The sequence below is a fragment of the Fusarium vanettenii genome, assembly GCF_000151355.1.
Source record: "Fusarium vanettenii 77-13-4 chromosome 4 genomic scaffold NECHAsca_3_chr4_2_0, whole genome shotgun sequence".
Taxonomy (NCBI): Eukaryota; Fungi; Ascomycota; class Sordariomycetes; order Hypocreales; family Nectriaceae; genus Fusarium; species Fusarium vanettenii.
In genome coordinates, this window is record NW_003315879.1 from 850727 (window position 1) to 870086 (window position 19360).

Consider the following 19360-nt stretch of genomic DNA (forward strand, 5'->3'; position numbering starts at 1 on the left):
GATGCAGGTCTAAACGGCCTCGTGGGACCAAACCCTCTTTACTGCGAACCCGTCACCATCTCCAACGGTTCCTCATGGAGCGTCTGTAACACATCAACTTGTCCCTCTCCCATCCCACCGCCACCCGTTCTCTGGCGTAAGCTTGATTTCCAGCAGCAATGAGTGGAATTGGTCTGGTCCCAAGCAATAGCATGTCGATGGGCCCTCTGTTAGTGCATGAAATCTGGCCCGATGCGCTATAGATGCAACAGGCACTGTGTCGCCGTCGACGGGGATGATGGACGGGAAGCTTGGCTACTTTTAGTGGCTTCCCGCCTTGACCTTCAGAAAGTTCAGGTTGGTCCCTGTCTTTGTCTCTCCGCGAATAGATGCATCGAGACAATGTCCCCAATATTAGAATCCCTAGGGGACTCTCAATCTGATGCTGCCCTCTCCCGTACGTTAATTTACGTGACGCACCTCCTCCCTGTCCAATGAACCAGAGAGCAAACAATCAGCTTGCCATCCATCGCTGATCTGCTCACTCATCCTTATCACGCAGCCCTGGAAACAATCGCAACAGCCAAACAAAAGACGGGTAGCTTCGATAGCCGCTGCTTTCTCTGTCAAGATCCACTAGCACCAAGACTCGCCGCAATTTCCTAAGATGAGATGTAATTCCACCTTTTGGCAGGGCAAGGCTAGAGCTGCAGGTTTCCATGGCAGAACATGCTGTGAACGTGGCCTTAACAGCACACTCACAAACGTAATTCGCTGGCCAATCCATGTCGCGCCCACTCCCAATCGCCTCTCTGTCACATTGTCCAATTTGGCTGTCCAGAAGTTCCCCATGCTCATCGCCTTAGCCGAGAGAGCGTGCTCGTGTCACCGTCTCATCTTGGTTTGAAGTTAGAGCATTGCAAACACCTCGTATCAGTAATTCAGACGACTTCGCCGTGGCCGCCTTTTTCGTACTCGAACAGTCCGTGTCCTCCCTCGCACCGGATTTCTCGTGGTGGACAACGGCCAGGCACCTGTCTGTCTGTCTAGCTGCTTACAGTGTCAGCCTCAACTTGCCTCTCCTGCACCAAGAGCAATACAACGCCAGGTCAGGTCAGGGGTAACACGTTGGTTGGATGGATGGATGGGTGGGGGGAGGTTGGAAGGAGGGAGATATGCCCTACAGCAGCAAGTCAACTCAGCCTCCTCCGACATTGTCCAATAGTCTTGGACGAGCGAGTCGCTGCCTCCGTCCAGCGCCACTCGGTTCGTTCAATATCACCATCTACGACCGAGATAGACGAGGGCTACATGATGACGAGGGAGAATTGTAATCTTAACTCGGACCAAACCCCTTGTTGGCTCATGTGGTGGGATATTCATTCACTCATTGCACATTGTACGTGGCCAGCCGCCTGCTATTTCTCTCTTTGGCTCTCTTCTCCGTTGTCGAGCGATGATCACGGCTTTTGCTCCCGCGACATCGGCTCATGGAACCCACCTTGAAACAGACACGGGAGACAACGGGCAAAGCAACGAGGTTTGAGCACACGCAGGAAGCGTCGTCACCGCCGTCCAACGAACGTCATCAGACCCAGATATATCAACGGGTCAACATGGCTCATCGTCCCGAGGCTGGGATGTCTGGGGCCTCTAACGGAGAGCGGATGCTTCAAGTCTGAAACCGAAGAGCAGATCAGCAACGGGATCGTCCTGCCGCTAGTTCTGGCAAGCATGAAAGCCGCATGTGGCTGGCGAGCCTCGCAGTGGTCACCAGCCTTGGTTCAGCCTTGAGCCTCTGAACCACAACCATCTAATACTTTGGTCCTCGGCTTGACGGGAGGATGACTGCTGATGTTTCAGGAGGGATTTGATGCTCTCTTCCTTGCAGACTGCGCGGCAGATGAACGCCAGAATGAATGTCACTTGGCATCTGGTGTACTTTCAGCTGTCCTCTAGCCGGGGGTACGCAGGGAGAGGCCCCCCCAGTCCAGCTTGACAGAAACCCCTTTTATTAAGATGTACCGGTACATGGCGGTTGGTGCTCCACGGATATACATGACATCTTCATGATGTTTAATGGGTCCCGGAGAGGCCCCGTCTCTGTGCTTAACTGAAAGCCAAGTCCAGAGGAGAGATGGAGAGCGCATGGGAGGCTCTAGTTTGCGGAGATGTGGACAATGCTTGCCAAGAGCAAGCCAGAACTCGATCTTGTTTATCTTACAATGCCAAGACTTTGATAGTTATGTAGTTGTGAGCTTGTGAGATGAAGAATACTGAACGGGGGTTAGAGATCTACTGGGTTAAAGTATAAGGAACCTCTTTCGGAAGCATTTCGCAACAGGTAAATAACAATGTTGATCTGTTTATGCCAGCAACTTGGATAATGGCGAAACCTTTCGCCCGAGATCATCAAGACATTCCCCAGTCAATAACCTCTTGGCTTCGTCCATCAGGACATCTCCATGCCAACAGGTAGAGGCTCAAGAATGTAACGCGCCTCGCTACATTTTGACGCGAGAAATGGAGACGGGACGGGGCGCGATGGCGCTTGTCATCGGGCCTTGGATGGTGGGCGGGCATTTGAGAGGCCATCACGGGAATGCAGTAAGAAACCTTGGGTGTGTGTGGTGCGTCCTCCGACCCAGGAACTGAATAGATAGATGGCTTGCTTGTCTCTGCCAGAAACGGGTTCTCAAAAAAAAAAAAAAAAAAAAAAAAAAGCCTTTTTCCTTCCCGATCGCACGCCACTGGCTGCTTGCTGTTTGCATGATCGCATCTAGATCTCCCGCCATCTACGACAGCTGAAAGGGCCAAGGTCCCTGAGATCTAGTATCGTATCCGTCTCCCTGAAAGGCTGACGGAGCCGGCGCGGGGCGGCCGAGAGATCATGACACGCCAGACCAGGGACCAGAGTACGAATATGCAGGTGGTGAATCACAAAGGGGGCGAGAAAGGATGGGAAACTTCCTATCTAGAGTGTCAGATAGAATCATGATTGCACACGGTTGGTCATGATACTCAAGCACGGAATACGGCTCTCGCTCTCACTCTCAGGGGCGCAGTTGTTTCTCCATCCATGACCGAAGCCACCTAATCAACCGCCTGCATTCCATCCTCGTCCAGCCCGTCATCCCAGGACTCGGGGATACCATATGGAGGGGAAGGGGAGGGTACAGTCAGCGCACGGTGTCAAGCTAGACCGGCTCTGCTTATCTGACGATCTCCGAACGTGGGCGGATTGATTCGTCAGGGCAATCACAATGGGGCTCCAGCCCGGGAAAAGGTTCAGGTTCGCAGTGGTGGTTGCACCCCTGAATAGCATCAGTCGGAAATGTATACGGTACTTCCAACCACGAGTCGCCTCCCGTTCAAGTCCGTCCCTGGATCTTTTCAACCCCTGAACACGCGTCCAGGCGAGCTTCGTGTTCGCTGGGGACCCGGCGGTATTGGTACATGCTCTCCACTACCAACACGAAAATCAACTGTACCGTCCAATTGTTCGTGTTAAAAACTGGGTTGCTCTGGGTGTTGGTCTCGTCTAGCACCCGTATCCATACTCCAAAAGTAGCCTGGAAATAAACCCAAGCCCAGAGCCACTGGGCGTGCGCGAGAGGCCAATTTCCAGAGCAGAGGGAAAAAAAAACCTTTTTTTTTTTTGGTTTTATTTTATTAATTGCCGCGCCTCACCCTGGACTGTCCACTAACAGACCCGACCTCAACACCCACCCCTCCCCTAACAAGACTAAGATACCTGGCCTATCCCTTTCTTCCATTTCTTTTACCCTCCCGTCTCCTCACCCACTCCCTCCTCGCTTGTTCTCCCTCCCTCTTCTTCTTCTTCTTCCAGAACCAGGGACGATTTTCTTGTCTTGCTCTCTTGTTTCTCTTCCTTCAGTCTTTCCCTTGCCCCCTTGCAAGCCTCCTCAAAGTCAAGCTTTTTGTGCTCGCAAGTCGCCATTTTTTCGTTTCTTTTCTTCGAGACCTTGTCTCTCAGGGCCCCGCCGATTGCATAACAAATAGGCACCCCTCGCCTTTCCCAATTCGATCCCGTTGCAGGACTCGGCTGTCCGTCCGCTCGTTTGCGCGTTCCCCCCTAAAATCTGTCTTCAAGGGCCTCTTATCAACAACCTCGCCGTTTCCATCAACCGGTCTCAACCAGCTCAACTCTAGATCTTTGCATCTCTAGAAACCACTCACAATGTCGGCTGATGAAAAGATCCGCGTCTCGGGCGAGACGCCTCGCTCCGCCACTCCCGTTCTTCCCACTGTCAACCCCGGCCTCGAGAAGCAGTCTCCTCGCGCCTCGATTCATCCTACCTTTTACGTTGTGTCAGTCATTCTCTCGGATCGATCTTGTCAACGCGCAACTTGCTAACCAGATGATGCAGTGCCTGGATTGGTTTCAGTTCCTCAGTTATTCTGTTCAACAAATGGCTTCTCGACACCCTCAACTTCCGTACGCTCCTCGAATCGTCCCTCGATCTGTCCCCTAGCTGACATGCGAAACTTCAGGCTACCCCGTCATCCTCACCACCTACCACTTGACCTTTGCGACCGTCGTCACCCAGATCCTCGCCCGATGGACTCATTTCCTTGATGGCCGAAAGACCGTCAAGATGACGCCTCGCGTCTACATGCGCGCCGTCGTCCCCATTGGTGTCTTTTTCAGTTTGAGTCTGATCTGCGGAAACCTGACATACCTCTACCTCTCGGTCGCCTTCATCCAGATGCTCAAGGCCACCACTCCCGTTGCTGTCCTCATCTCTGGCTGGGTCCTCGGCGTTTCCGCCCCCAACCTGAAGCAGTTCCTCAACGTCTCGGCCATTGTTGTCGGTGTCATCATTGCGTCCTTTGGCGAAATCCACTTCGTGACCATTGGTGTTTTGTACCAGATTGGTGGTATCATCTTTGAGGCTCTCCGACTCACCATGGTCCAGCGCCTGCTGAGCTCCGCTGACTTCAAGATGGACCCCCTGGTCTCTCTGTACTACTTCGCTCCCATCTGCGTTATCATGAACGGTGCTGTTGCCCTGGTTTGGGAGATTCCTAGGTGCTCCATGGCCGAGGTCTACAACGTCGGTCTCTTCACCTTCTTCCTGAACGGTCTCTGCGCCTTCATGCTGAACGTGTCTGTCGTCTTCCTGGTATGTTTTGCGAATCTACAACCAGATCGAATTCTGCTAACCCCCTCCACAGATTGGTAAGACCTCCGCCGTCGTCCTGACCCTCTGCGGTGTCCTCAAGGATATCCTGCTCGTTGCTGCCTCCATGATGATCTGGGGCACCCAGGTTACTGGTCTCCAGTTCTTCGGTTACTCCATTGCTCTAGGTGGCATGGTCTACTACAAGCTCGGCTACGAGCAGATCAAGGCTCACGTTGCTGATGCCAACCGACAGTGGGCCGAGTTTGGTGCTCGCAAGCCCATCCTCCGCAAGCTCACTATCATCATCTTCACCGGCTTCCTCATCTTCGCCCTGTTCGGTGGTCTTGCCCCTGGCTACACCCCCGAGTATGACCCCACCAGGCTGGCTAACGAGGTGACGAACCGTTTCGGAATGAACGAGGCCCAACGGTCTTAGAATGTTGTAATGCACGGTGCCAATGGGACTCGCAACCCTCAAGAAATGTTGCGCCGAGGCGTTTACTTTACGGGGCGAACGGCGATCTAAGGAACCCCTTTTTTCTCTCTTATTATTTCCTTACGTCTCACCCCCTTTTTTGACATCACGAACCGAGCATGATCGCGTACATAGTCACGTTGACTGGTCGGGCCTTTCTGCTGATTGGAAACTTTTTGACATATTCTGTTTGACTTGAGGGCTGGGGAGGTATTATGAAGTGTAAAGCCATAGAGCTGGGCGCAGAGCGCGAGGTCGCGGTCGCGAGCATGAACCGCATCACGAAAGGTCTAATTGACATGTAACTTTAGACGGCGTTTGGCCATAGACATGTAGAAATGAAATGGGCGACAAAAAATCAAGTCTTATAATCACCCTGTCTTTCGTATTGCTTCATATAGTGCGTATGTGTGTGTGTGCGTTGGTTGCGTTGTGTTGACGGCGTGGCACAATTGGATTTTGACGGTAATTTTTTGCTTCATTTCTTTTATTGGACTACCTCACCGACATTGACCGTCAAGCAAAGTCGCCGGGGCCTATTTGCATTTGCCATGACCATGACCTCTTGGGATAGATAACACCAGCACAGCAACTCCCCACCGATGTCCTTTCAGTCGGGGCCAACACGTCCGTCCGATTCGCGTTGTATTTTGACGCTACAGTCACACGCCGCAAAGAGAGATCTGATTTTTTAAGAAACTTGATATTGAGCCCATAAAAACCGGGGTTCCTTAATGCCAATCGATGCTCTTTACATCCCGCCAACTCCCTAACCGTGATGGAGAAACGATCTTTTTAAAACTCTATTGACCTTGTTAGCCTGGGTCCTGTGGGTATGTCCTTGCCCTATTCCACCCCACAGAGACAACAGTCCTGATAGAGTGAAAGGGACAGCAGCAAAAACGTACTGAGAGGGGTGAAGAACCATCGGTTCTTGCCGCTGGTGTATCGCTCCTCGAGAACCTTCTTGACAGTCTTCTTGGCGTCCTCGCGCTGGGAAACCTCCTTGAAGGTGTCGTTGGAGATGGAGCCCTTGAGGCCCTCAAGCTCCAGGGTGTAGCGGGTGGGCATCAAGTGGTTGTAGTTGATGACCTTGATGAAGGGCTTGATCTTGTTTCGCTTCTCCTGGCGGGTCTTGGACATGCGGCGGGTGATCTTGGAGGGGTAGCGCTCAATGCCGGCAACCAGGGCGTGGCCGAAAGGGTGAGGCTTGTTGCCGTTGTCAACGGGCTGGATGATGACAACCTGTTGAAGCGATTCGAGTCAGCAATTCGTGTCTTTGACAATGATGAACCAAATGACAGCATCCAGCACGTCGCTGTTCTTCTGTTCTGCGCCTCCTCGCCGTCCACCACAACACACGGCAACTTTTTTTTCCCTCCCCCGACCCCATGTTCATCGGATGGCGCAAAAAACTCGAGAGGATGGCAACGAGGAATGTCGCGGGCGTCGTACCTTCTTTCCGGCGTATCTGCCGCGGGTGATGATGGCGACTCGGCCGACCTTGAGGAACTTCATCTTGTCCGGTGGGTAGTCGGATTGTGCTGGTATGAAGTTAGTTGGGCGTCGTGAACCGTGATCGGAATTTGGGAGTAAAATTGTCGGGTTTGTGGGTTTGGATAATTTGGGGCAAGCGAGTGTGCCAAGTCACATGACATGCTAGGACCGCTAAGCCCGCTCCGATTGTGGCCCGTGCACGACCAAGGGACCGTCTTCCGTTCCGTGACCCCATCGGCATCTTCCAGAATGAAAGGCTGCATAGCAAAAAGAGCAATATATTCAACCTCAACTTTACGGTCTCTCCGAGTTTCCTCAACAGAAATTGAGTCAATATGCCTGCTGCGCCGACTTACATCATCTCCCGCGTGGCGGATCCCATCTTTGGCGTCTTGATTGGCCTTTCAGCGGCTGCAACAAGAATCAACCGTGAGGAAAAGGACAAGGGCCGAACTACGGAACAGACGATTGAGGCTGCACGACGGTAATTCTACGATTCAACTGTTGGCTTCTAGATGGAAACTGATTCAATCTCACTTAGACGAATTGGCTTCCCTTCCAAGTCATCCTAATTCCCTACAACCATGTCTTGTCTCATCTCATGGTCAACTCTGGTCCGATATCTTGAAGGCTTTTATTCACCGGGTATCCTACTCTAAACTAATTCCATTTTCAACTTTTGAAATCACCAAAAGACGGGCCGTATTCCTTCTTCATCGCTTCTCGAACAATCTGTCCGCACAGTTTTGCTGTTGGGTTCACACTGACGGCCAAACCCTTGGCAATCTGATTCCCGTATCGACCGCCAAGTGCAAGGTCTCGAGACGCAGCCTCTTCAAAGTCCAGCTTCTCCCATTTGGATTCCCGGAGGTCTTGGCCAACGTCCAATGAGCGGTGCAGCAGCAGCTTTGCCGTCTTGAGGTACACAGCTGCTCTTTGAGTGTGTGCCATTGAGAGCGTGCGTGCTGCTTGAGGCGATATTGGAGCGGTTGGTGAAGATGGAGACAGAAGCGCAATAGACGTCTCCATGTCGTTCAAGGCTGTGGCAACAACCCTTCTCCTTTCAGTTGTATCGGGGTTCTCGATCAAGGGCATTGTGTTGTCCGAGGTCTCTGAAAGGAGGATGGCGTCTCCGTAGAGCCGTCTAAAGATCTGTACCCGGTTGTTCCTGGCACTGGCATAGTTCGGGTGCTCCGAGATCATGTCCTCGATGGCGGAAAGGCACTCTCGGTAGCCGTTAACCGCGGCATCCCTGCCCTGATCGAGACCAAGGTCCCTGAGCTGGACCTCGAGCTTCTGAATTGAGCGGATGATTTCACGCTCCTTCTCGACTACTCGCTCATATACGCCAGCGTCTGTGATGTTTGGGTCGCGAGGCAGCGAGGAGTCAAGAACGATGCCGGCGTAAGGGTTTGACTCGGGGTCCTTGATCTTCTCAAGCACGTTGATATCGTGCTTGCTCAAAGATACACAAGTCATTGTGAAGGCTGAGATTGGTGGCGAATTGGAGGATGAAGAAAGAAAGAGTAGGACGTCAAAGGTATTCAACAAGACAGAGACCCTGTTCTCAACGTTTTGTCTCTGGCAAGCCTCTTTTCTGGAATGTTCGCAAAGCCGGTATGATGCAAGACAACGGCAGCAAGTGCAAGTGCTTCGAAGGACGGGCAGGCATTCTAGATATCTATCACGGTCGACGTTGGCCGAGTGGATAAGCCACCGATATCAGACAAGGAACCCTCTCGGCTCTAGCGGGGGAGGCGATCTACGCGGGCGCCAAACACTCCGCATTTTCTCAGATTACCAGGGTCCTTCTGCCGAGCAGTTGCTGACAGTTCCGCAGTGCTCGATAGGGTGCGCCGGGCGAACGAAACAAGTTGGTTGTCTGCTCCGGAAAGCCGTCCGTGGCGGGCGCGGCGTCGATTGGGCGGATCACGGCCAACGTCGGCTTGGGGCGGTTGGCGGCGCCGCGGGAGTCTCGGCCGGGAGCTTTCCGCAGGGCGATGCCTGCGCAACCTTCAACAACTACGGTTCGGCACTACCGCCCATCAGCTTGATCAATTGGGGGAGGGGGAGGAATTGACGCCTTGGAGGCCATAGCTTGCCCGTCGATGATATCAGTTGGACCGTCGTCTGACGCGGAATCCCCGCTCGTGACCCCAGGCCCTGCCACGGCGGCTCATCCAGGGTTGAGTTGACGGAATTCGCTTTCTTATGCCGTCGATACCATTGGGCCTCACGGGCGATGTTACCTGCCTCTAGGGGTGTTGCCGCAGGATTCTGTTGACAAGAATGTTGTTGGCCCACTGCTACTTGCTTATCCTGACAAGTGAGTGACTCGGGCCGCTCAATGCCTTCTATGGCGGAGCCTTTCCGGGAAAGGTGTCAAAGAAACAGGGCTTGATGCCTCATGGCAAATGTCTTAAGCCGGGGGCCTGGTTTGACGGTCAAACTCTTTTATATATGACCCAAGATGCCCTCCATCTTGCTGGTATCTGCAGATCTCAACACCCTCACAATCAAGCCTCATCAGCTCCTCGAAGCCACTATCATCAAGGATATCTATCCCATCTGACTTGAACTCCAAGCCAACCCCCTATCTTGAATTACCAATCCATCTTCCATCGTCCCGTCTGTGTGTCAATGGCCCCTTCTGCTATCACCAACTCTCCTCCTCAGCGGGCTGCTCAGCCTTCGACTACTGCCACTGCTTCTGCTCTCTCCCAGGCAGACGGCCTCGCTGTCCAGCCTCCTCCCAACTTCACCGGCTATGACCACATAACCTGGTGGGTTGGCAACGCCAAGCAGGCCGCCTCATATTACACCAACCTGTTCGGTTTCAAGACCATCGCCTACAAGGGCCTCGAGACCGGCAGCCGGTACTTTGCCTCGTACGTCGTCGCCAACAACGATGTCCGCTTCGTCTTCACCTCGCCCCTGCGCTCCGAAGCTCACTTCCCCGACGATGAACCCATCTCCAAGTCGGACCGGAAGCTCCTCAAGGAGATGTACGCCCACCTCGAACGCCACGGCGATGCTGTGAAGGATGTTGCCTTTGAGGTTGACAATGTCGAGGGCGTATACTACAAGGCCGTCGAGGAGGGTGCTATCGCCGTCCAGGACCCCTTGGTCACCAAGGATAAGGAGCACGGTTCCGTCTCTACCGCCGTCATCTGCACATATGGCGATACCACTCACACTCTGATCTCCCGCCAGAACTATACCGGACCCTTCCTCCCCGGTTTCCGCGCAGTCAACAAGAAGACCGCCTCCGTTTCCATGCCAGACGTCCCCCTGGCTCGCATCGACCACTGCGTCGGCAACCAGTCCTGGAACGAGATGGTCTCGGCCTGTGCCTTCTACGAGCAGTGTCTGTCCTTCCACCGCTTCTGGTCCGTTGACGACTCGCAAATCTGCACCGAGTTCTCAGCCCTGAGCTCCATCGTCATGGCCTCTCCCAACAACGTTGTCAAGATGCCCATCAACGAGCCTGCCCCGGGCAAGAAGAAGTCCCAGATCGAGGAGTACGTCATCTTCAACTCGGGTCCTGGCGTCCAGCACATCGCCCTCCTCACCCCGGACATCATCACCTCCGTGTCTGCCCTCCGCGCCCGCGGCGTCGAGTTCATCGACGTTCCCTCTACATATTACACTGCCATGCGCCAGCGCCTCAAGACCGAGCGCCGCAACTGGGAGCTCAAGGAGGAGTTTGAGACTCTCGAGCGCCTTAACATCCTCATCGACTACGACGAGGGCGGCTACCTCCTCCAGCTTTTCACCAAGCCCCTGATGGACCGCCCCACCGTCTTCATCGAGATTATCCAGCGCAACGACTTTGACGGCTTCGGCGCTGGCAACTTCAAGAGTCTGTTCGAGGCCATTGAGCGTGAGCAGGCTGAGCGCGGCAACCTGTAGATGGGAAGCCGTGTGATTTTGTTTTCTGCAACATACCACAACACACGCAAGCGCTGCGGTTATGTGAACTATCTGTTTTGTTCTAGTTGAAGGCATCTTCCCATAGCATTATGCGCGAGAGAGGATGATACAGACGAGCAAGTCCAAAAAATGAGACGAGGTTACGATTTCATGGTCGTCTATTAACGCCTAGTCTGGCTATGCGAGCTGACCTGGGACTGAAAGGGCATCGTGCCCCTATGGTCCAATAAATAAATAAAATAAAAATTGTTACAAAAATGCTTTGACCCATTGATGCGCCTCTCCGTCCCCTTTACCTTTGATATGAGGCCGTTTTGATATGATATGATGATGCTCATCCGTGATAAGCTATTGGTACAAGAAAATCAACAGCTTGCTAAATCTCTCCTTTCCCGGGTATACCGTCGTCCAGTCTCCTTATTCCTCCATCCCAGATTTCTATGTCATGACTACATCGCCGTTGGTGTGCGCCGTACCGTTCGGCTCAGCCGAAACGGGACCATCCGTCTTCTGGACTATGCTCTGACAGCCCGGACAGTTGTGGATGACTTCGTGGGCAAACACGTCGCAGTCGATGCAAAAGTGCTGCCGGCATACCTCACACGCGTAGCGGCCGCTCTCGCTGACGCCCTTTGCCGGTTTGGGCCCCGCGTCCTCCTTAGGCTTATCAGGGGCCTTTGTCTTTGGCGGTTCAGGAAATGGCGCCTGGCAGGAGAAGCACGCTGCAGAGCGGGCGGCGTTAGCCCAAGGGACCTCGACCCAGTTCCGTAGAGGGAATAGATGGTGGTAAGAGCGGGCGAGATGGGTGGAGAGAATCAAGGTGAGCCCGCAGGCAGGACACTCGGCGGGGAGGCGACAGACGCGGGCGGAACAGCGTGTGCATAGGTAACCCTCGCGGAAGGGCCGGTTATGGCAGGCGCAGTAGCTTGTATCGCCGCCGGCCACGAGTGTACGGGATGGGAAGCCCATCATGAGTAAGCTCGCCGTGCTCTGCTCAGCAGTCCGGGTGACGGGGGGCGTGGTGGCGGCGAGGAAGAGCTCACGGAAGTGCACTTCGTCCATGGCCACATTATACTGCGACTCGTCGCCGGCATTTGTTCTCGAGCAGAGGTCAGCGCAGATAGCCACCTGTGCTGATAGTCCGACGATGGACACGCGTATCCGGTCCGTAATGAGGTTGCCAACCGTCTCGTGAATGTCGCCCGGGTCGCTCGATAGCAGAGCACCGTAGATGATAAGCACTTCTCGAGTGCCGTGTGATGGTGCGTGGCTTTCCAGAAGAGGTCAGCTTAGGATACCAACTGCAGAGTGACTGTCTCGGGTCCAACTTACAATAAAGCTCCCCGGCACATCTCGAGAGCGTTCTGCAGACTCGGGTTGCCCTGAGGGTCCTGATCCTCCAAACCCTTCAACCGCTCCAGGTGCTCAGCCGGGTTCCCTCCAACATCACTAATCCTCACCGCAACACCGTCGCGCATGCCAATGATTCCAAGCTGAGATATAGGGTTCTGCTCAAAGAACTCGCGGACAAAGGCAGCAGCGTATCTCAGCGTGAGGCGGTACCGCGTAGGCAGCAGATCCTTTTCCGCCATGGCGAATGACATGTCGAGCACGAGTACCAGGTGCCGGATGATGCCTCTCTGCAGCGGCGTCGTGTCGCGGAGCAGGCGCTTGCGCTTCTCAGCCTCGAGCGCCGTGAGACTCAATAACCCGTCCTGGTCTTCCTCGGGGAGGTTCGTCTCCCAGGTGCGCTTCGACTTTTCCCAGGCCCGGGTCGCGTTGCGATCCTTCTTATGCGGTCGCGAAGACTTTCCCCCGGCGCCTTTAGGGTCTTCATCGGTGACGCGGTGGTCCATGATGTCGTCGTCCGACATGTCGTCGGCGACGTACTCGCCATCGGAGTCAGCCATTGTGGCGGTTTAGATCGCTCGAGGTTCGTCGAGGGTGAGGATAGAGAGCGGCTATGTGAGGAGAATCGCTTTCCGTAGCAAGTGGGAGGAGGGCGGATTTGAAGCAATAGTAAGATGGACGACAAAAGAAATTGGATGAGGTGGGTGAAGCCTAGAGGTGACGAAATAAAGAGAACGAGGCTGTGGCTCAGATTCACAGCCTTGTCAAGGCCCACTTACCAAGATTTTTAAGGTTGAGAAATGGGCCAATCATGCCAGAGCAATGGAAATCAAGCTTGTGTTCTCTAACATCCATGTGATCGAAGAGAGGCCTGCTAACATGTGCCGATTTCGCCTTCACCCAAAGTCTCAAGTGCCTAGAAAACAGCAGTCTTTGCATTTCGTTTATTGTATTAATCGAATCTGTATTCGATCTTATGCATTAGTCGCTCATCAGGGTATAACTACGCAGTCGAATCTATACTAAACCACCACTATATACAGCCCAGGCCAGCGGGACACCGTCACCAGCCTAGAACAGCAAGACTCAATCCAGCAAGCACTTCCGCCAATAAATCCCGTCGGCAAGGCTCGAAAAGAATATGTCCTCTCCTCTTCAATAGAGAGTCGTATGCAAGGTGCCCCTGGCTTAGATACCCAATCGCTGTCGTATGGCCGTATCGCTTCCTGGGCACGGCAGAGACCCAGAACACCAAAAAGAATGCCGACTCGCTGTGCTCCATCAAAAATCATTCCCATCAACATGTGTACGTCGTTCGACCGTGAGCTGAGTCGTCGAGTAAAAACGAGAGACATTGAAACCAAGATATTTTACGCCGCCACCGTGAAACGCCGCTGAAAATAGACCGCTGTGTCGTAGCCATCCCACTAAGGATAGGTGCTGGTGACGGGCATTGGCCAATCATCTTCGGTGATGCTAGACCAGAAAACCCATAACATGACGACAGCGAGCAGCGTGAATAGTGTCTGGAAAAGAGATCCGTCGATCTTGCCGCTAGTGCCGTCGCAGATGTACTTGCTGACGGCATAGTTGAAAACCTGGCCGATGGCGAAGAGCAGGGCCGCGCCCACTAGGTAGAGCAAGGGTCGAAGCTCGCGAAGGATTCGGATGACCAGAATAGCTTCCAAGACAAAGTACGCAACGAGGCAGACCAGGGGGAAGAGCTGGTAGAGGACGTAGATGGCGATGTTCCTGTTGGGGGCGTCATAGCTGTCGTCCCAAAAGCCTGTCCACGATAGGCCAGTGTCGAGGGCGATATACCCGCTGCCAATGAGCAACGCGGCAGCTGAGACAACGAAGAGGATGACGGAAATGGGAGTTCCATCGTCGATGATCTGGTAGCCAACAACAGCATTAAGGAACAAGACCCAGGTTGTGGCAGTAATCATGCCAATGTGGACAGAAGAGAAAACCTAGGAGGGTCAGCGCATTGTATCAGAATCCGAGACCAGGAAGCATACAATCCGGGCAGTCTTGTTCAGTGGGAACTCGCCAACTGAGAAGATTTCGCATATACTGATGATGATGTAGCCGATCAGGAATAGTTGCATTTCCCTTGATACGTGTTAGCGCAGGTAACTTAGAAATACAGTAGCTTGTTAGAGCATACCTTCGTCCAACAGCAGCTCGCTTCCTTTCCGAGCGAAGCACCAAAAAGCTAGCCGCGGCGATAGCGATGGCGGCAAGCAAAATCGATCCCAGATTTCCAAGGTGCCTGCCCCCACTCAAGGGAATGCCCTTGAGCTCACAACCTCCCCAGCTCGCAGAATTCTGGTCATGGGCAGGGTTGGATAGAAGCTGTGAGATCAGTTAGTCAGGGCCCATTGTTCCGTCTCCACATGACGGCTTGCTTGTCGCTATGGTGGTGAACCTACATTGCAGACCGGGAGAGTCGAGTCTCTGCAAAAATCCTGTCGCACACGATATCAGAAGTTGCACATGTAAAAGTCGCGATGGCAGAGGCGTACATGGAAGTTTCCAAATTCGGTAGACCCCATTGTGACTGTGGATGCGTAGCTCCTTGATCAAAGGGGGTGCATCCAAGAGCAATCACAACGGGAGCGATCGAGAAGAAGCGGTCGTCGTTGGAGTCGGCCCACCGAGGAATGACGACAATCAACAAAGGAAATTCGGTACGAAATCGATCGTGAGCTTTTTCTTGGGTTTGCGGTTTCGTATTCAAAGGGCGATGTTGAGAAATCGAGGTTTTTTCCCCAGTCGGGAGTATCGAAGTTGTTGGTGTCGGTCGTTGCTAGGACAAGGCCGGTGGCTGGTGCGGGAAAGAGGCTTAATTTCGCAGGTTAAGCTCCACGGTCCAAGAAAATCGATTGCGCGCTTCGAGCGGGATTTCGCGTCGGAAATGGATATCGACTGATGATGATGGAAAGAGTAGAATTGTTCGGTTCTCGTTTCGTATAATGTGGTCGTGATGACGAGCGGTTGCTGTGGTGGTCGCGCTTGCTGCGAACGGGCAGGGCAGGACAACCGGCCAAGCTGATCTACAGAGTCTGTATGCTAACGTAGCGAGAAAGCTGATTACCCTTTGCGCAACGCGAGAGGAGGCGGCCGGAGCCAATATAACAGCCGCCCACCAGCGGAGCTCTAGCAGGATTTAGCGGTCTCAGCGGCCCAGAATGCCCAGAACAGAGCATGGGTGGCAGGCCGAAGCAGGGTTCAGGTTTCCTTGGATGGAGAGTTTGCGTGTCTGCCCAGGTGTGTGAGCTGGGCACCTTCGTGAGTGGTCCCACGAGCAAGGCCAGGGAGCCCTGGAACCTTGGAAACCCCGGCCCCCTACGACGCAGGAACTGGGGGGCGCTTGATGGCCGCTGACTGGACGTCGGACGGCTAAGATGGCGGGCCAGCCAGCCGACCTGAACACTAGGGGCTTGGGTGCTCGTCATTGGCCTGGCCGAGTCAAATTGCGACGGGCCACGCCTGATGAAGCCAGGGCAGTGAGATTGCTGTTGCAGGCATGAGACAAGCCTCTTTTTGTCTTGTCTTGCGCTGCGCTGGGCCGGGAACAGACAGACCTTCCCACCTGTTCACGCGCACGATTCTGCAAGAGGGAGAGGTTGGAGAAGTGAGAGATGGAGTCATGTTGGGAAGATATGGGCACAGAATTGACAGTATGGATATGGCAAGGCTATGAGTCTTTGCAAGATTCGTGGACTCGAGATGGACATTTATGCTTGCTCCTCCATGCCCCATCATATCCAGCCCTTCCACTCTAGATATCTGCACAACAACATGGACCAACCCATCACCGTCACATCCCGCCAGTCACGGGCCTTTCCAGAAGGGCTGAAGCGCGCTGCAGGTCACAATGTAGGCGATATTGGCGTGTTTATGCACGACAATCGGCCAGCCATGGATGGTGAAGCCAAGGAAGGACAAACAAAGAAGGCATTGCTTGCTTGCTTTGGCTCGCATGGTTGTCATGCCGCCGGCTCTTGTTTGCATCTGCAATCTTGCATTCTGCATCATCCTGCCGCTGTGCCTGGCCTGAACCCCTTCCTCATCTTCAACGATCGAGGTGGGCTTTTTTAAGTGCTGACGATGATTTGCTCATCTTGGAGTCAAAAGTCTGATGTCGTCGCCAAGATGGAGCGCGAAGGGGGGTTGGCGGCGGGTCGCGGCGTAGCCGTTTCGTTTCACTCTACTTCTTGGGGCCTAGAGCAAATTACCTTCTTGTGGCCTTTGTCTTGGCAGGGCAGTCTTTGGTTGAGGCATGCTGTTGTCTCCCGAGTCAATAAAGCTGCCTCCCTTGGTCTCTCTTGACATTGGATTGCACGATAACCTCGTCAATTACGTGCCATCCCTCCCTTTGTTTCAATAGCTACCCGATTAATCACCATCTGATGTTTCCTCCCAGCATCCAAGGTAATGAATAATTAAACACAATGGCATCCATACACCCGCAATAAGCCACACGCCCACTTGCTTCCGCTCCCGATGGGCTCTCAGCTCCCTTGGCCACGCCGGCTTATTGCTCCAACTTGGAAGGTCCCCAGCCCTTGACAACCATCTGCACGACGGACAAGGCCTTGCCTTTTGCTACAGTAGTGATGACACCAACTTGCAATCCGATGTAACGATAAAATCTCTTACACGCGACAGCCAAAGCAGGTTTTCCATCCCGACAGCCATTTCGAGAAGATGGTGCTGTGCCACTCATTGTCAAGCCATCAATGTCAGCTCCCGTCATTGGATACGGGCTTTGTGATCGCCCTCACCAGCCACGTCGCTCAAGACCCACCTTCTATTCTCGTCATTCTCTTGGTGAAGAGCTCGACGTCAAATCCCCAGGTTTTGCATCAGCTTGCAGAGGAACATGTTGTCGTGGACAAACCTCTGAGGTCTCTTCTCGCCGATCTCAAGTGACAAGCAGGCACTGCCTCGTTTCAGAGTCTAGATGGATCTGCTTCATCGTCTGTCGGCTGCCATTTTTTTCTAGCCTCATGTCTGCCAAGCTGACGTGACCTTGCACTTTGTGCTTCAGAATTCAATGTCCGGTTTCAGACGTGGCATCCGAGAACGTCGACCATGACGATTCCGCAGACCAGGATGGGAACTGAGGTCATCGCAGCTTATGGCCAAGTAGGAATGCCAGCATCGCACGACAGCTCCTGTACATATCTACCGCACTTCTTGTCGGTGAAAGATCATGGTTGCTACCCTCCTACTGTATCTCCGACTTTGTTGGTCACTTCTGGCCGTGACACGTGTAGGTGTGGCGACAATTGTGCGGCTACTGCTGGGTGCCATGAGCTGTTCTGCCAGTTCAGTTCTCGACCGGATGGGGGCCGTCACTATCCGGATGTCTTCTATTCCGTAGTTAGTTAGGATGGCTGGGTTTTGTGCTCTGCCTCGATGTCATCCCTGGGCTGCTGCGGTGAAGTGCACAATCGAAGTCTGCCCAGCTGGTGTGAGACGGTTATGTCTCACAGGATGGAACATAGCCAATAGTAAATTAAGTGGCGTTTCTTTACCCCTGGCATGGAAGCTAACTACAGATTCTGTAGGATGGGAAATCAACCACTTTAGGAAAATCTGCTTGTGTTTTTGTCATTCTCGATCTCGAGGGTTTCGAGTTGTAGTGTAGGGTAGCTCGTTCTCAGACCGCGACATTTTTCAATATGGCCGGGTTGACAAAGATGACACGAGCGGTGGTTTCTGACTTGAGTATCTGGCTGGCTATTGTTAGTTGTATTCTGGCTAATCATTTGTGTAGGGAAGAATGGATTTTCTATCTGTTGTGACTATAACATCTATAACTCCTATTTCCTGTTAAATAGATGTTACGGATATATCAACCCCCAAAACACAATTCAACCTGAGGAACAATCCGGAATCCAAGTGACTTGGTCCGAGAATAGAGATAAGATGCAAAAAGAGGACCGTAAGCCAATACACATGGGAAAAGCAATAAATTGGCAATGGTTTCCCTCAGATAATGCGACCCAAGCTGTCACAGCAACCCAATGCTATACACTCATAGATTTCACAACCCGTGTCGGGTTTTTGTAACCCTATGAGTGCGTAGCAAATTAAGAAGTAATCATGTCAAAGAAAACCATTCGAAAGGATGTTTCCCTGTTTCCGTGGTAATAAACTGGGTGGAAGGGTAATATATCGCCCCGAGCCTGTGCTCTTACAACGGAGTTAAGGAGAACACCGACAATTTAACAGGGCAGCGATAGACCGACCACCCAAGGGCGTTTACCACGCCTACACGGGGTAACACACGAACATACTAGGGAATGCACTCAAGTCACGCAGCATTAGCGAAGCAAGTCGGAAGACTTCGCCTGTTGTGGCATCGGCCACTCTCAAAAGGGAGCACGACGATGAAGCGGCACCCGGAACGAGCGTCGAAGAATACATAAGGAAAAGACTGATTAAGAATGCAAGTGAATTATTCAACATAAAATCCCACCTTGTGCAGAGAGAAGCTTGAATTATGCATCTGTTGGATGTCAGTGGACATGTCTTTAAGGCACTTGCTGCCTCCTCACCAGACAACCCATGCCCAGCTACAAAGGAGACCAATTGGAAGATAGGAATAATCAGCTAGTAAGGAGGGACCAGTTCGGGCCACATGTGTCATGGATCTATTCAGAATGTCCACAACCTTAGCTATTACCCATGAATGGAGTCTATTGTCGAAGGATATCAATACGGGTTTCCCACAACTGGAGATGTGACTGGCATTGTTGGCAACCTATCCAGCAACTAGACGAGAATAAAGAAACATAACATATCACGAGAAGTTATCCTAAGAGGGAGGGCATATATCATGGAATTAAGAGCTACAGCAGCGTTCCGTATTTGCACAGCCCGGGGGAAATATGTTAGAGAATGCCCTCGACCAGGAACTAACATGGGCATTCCAGCACAAATACCTACTTGCCAAGGAAAC

General features: G+C 52.9%; 6 protein-coding genes across 6 annotated transcripts; 2 read left to right on the top strand and 4 right to left on the bottom strand.

Moving 5' to 3' along the window:
* Nucleotides 1-4180: 4180 nt before the first annotated feature.
* NECHADRAFT_92570 (uncharacterized protein) lies at nucleotides 4181-5562 on the top strand (the record flags this gene model as incomplete). The annotated part of the gene is made up of 5 exons (XM_003051560.1): nucleotides 4181-4272; nucleotides 4317-4337; nucleotides 4389-4438; nucleotides 4495-5126; nucleotides 5179-5562. 5 exons carry the CDS (start codon nucleotides 4181-4183, stop codon nucleotides 5560-5562), a joined length of 1179 nt encoding a protein of 392 aa, XP_003051606.1.
* A 500-nt stretch (nucleotides 5563-6062) lies between these two features.
* Nucleotides 6063-7177, bottom strand: NECHADRAFT_59945 (60S ribosomal protein L27). Its single transcript, XM_003052002.1, has 3 exons — nucleotides 7057-7177; nucleotides 6510-6846; nucleotides 6063-6404 (listed from the first exon to the last, which is right to left on the bottom strand). Exons 1-3 carry the CDS (start codon nucleotides 7117-7119, stop codon nucleotides 6397-6399), a joined length of 408 nt encoding a protein of 135 aa, XP_003052048.1. The 5' UTR covers nucleotides 7120-7177; the 3' UTR covers nucleotides 6063-6396.
* A 547-nt stretch (nucleotides 7178-7724) lies between these two features.
* Nucleotides 7725-8698, bottom strand: NECHADRAFT_99973 (uncharacterized protein). The gene has a single exon (XM_003052003.1). The coding sequence runs from the start codon at nucleotides 8575-8577 to the stop codon at nucleotides 7771-7773; it is 807 nt and encodes a 268-aa protein (XP_003052049.1). The 5' UTR covers nucleotides 8578-8698; the 3' UTR covers nucleotides 7725-7770.
* A 925-nt stretch (nucleotides 8699-9623) lies between these two features.
* Nucleotides 9624-11284, top strand: NECHADRAFT_59948 (uncharacterized protein). The gene has a single exon (XM_003051561.1). The coding sequence runs from the start codon at nucleotides 9739-9741 to the stop codon at nucleotides 11008-11010; it is 1272 nt and encodes a 423-aa protein (XP_003051607.1). The 5' UTR covers nucleotides 9624-9738; the 3' UTR covers nucleotides 11011-11284.
* A 185-nt stretch (nucleotides 11285-11469) lies between these two features.
* NECHADRAFT_92572 (uncharacterized protein) lies at nucleotides 11470-12941 on the bottom strand (the record flags this gene model as incomplete). Its single annotated transcript, XM_003052004.1, has 2 exons — nucleotides 11470-12301; nucleotides 12364-12941. 2 exons carry the CDS (start codon nucleotides 12939-12941, stop codon nucleotides 11470-11472), a joined length of 1410 nt encoding a protein of 469 aa, XP_003052050.1.
* A 373-nt stretch (nucleotides 12942-13314) lies between these two features.
* NECHADRAFT_59951 (uncharacterized protein) lies at nucleotides 13315-15454 on the bottom strand. Its single transcript, XM_003052005.1, has 5 exons — nucleotides 14910-15454; nucleotides 14817-14852; nucleotides 14552-14739; nucleotides 14403-14496; nucleotides 13315-14354 (listed from the first exon to the last, which is right to left on the bottom strand). The coding sequence occupies exons 1-5, from the start codon at nucleotides 14937-14939 to the stop codon at nucleotides 13809-13811; spliced, it is 894 nt and encodes a 297-aa protein (XP_003052051.1). The 5' UTR covers nucleotides 14940-15454; the 3' UTR covers nucleotides 13315-13808.
* Nucleotides 15455-19360: the final 3906 nt, after the last annotated feature.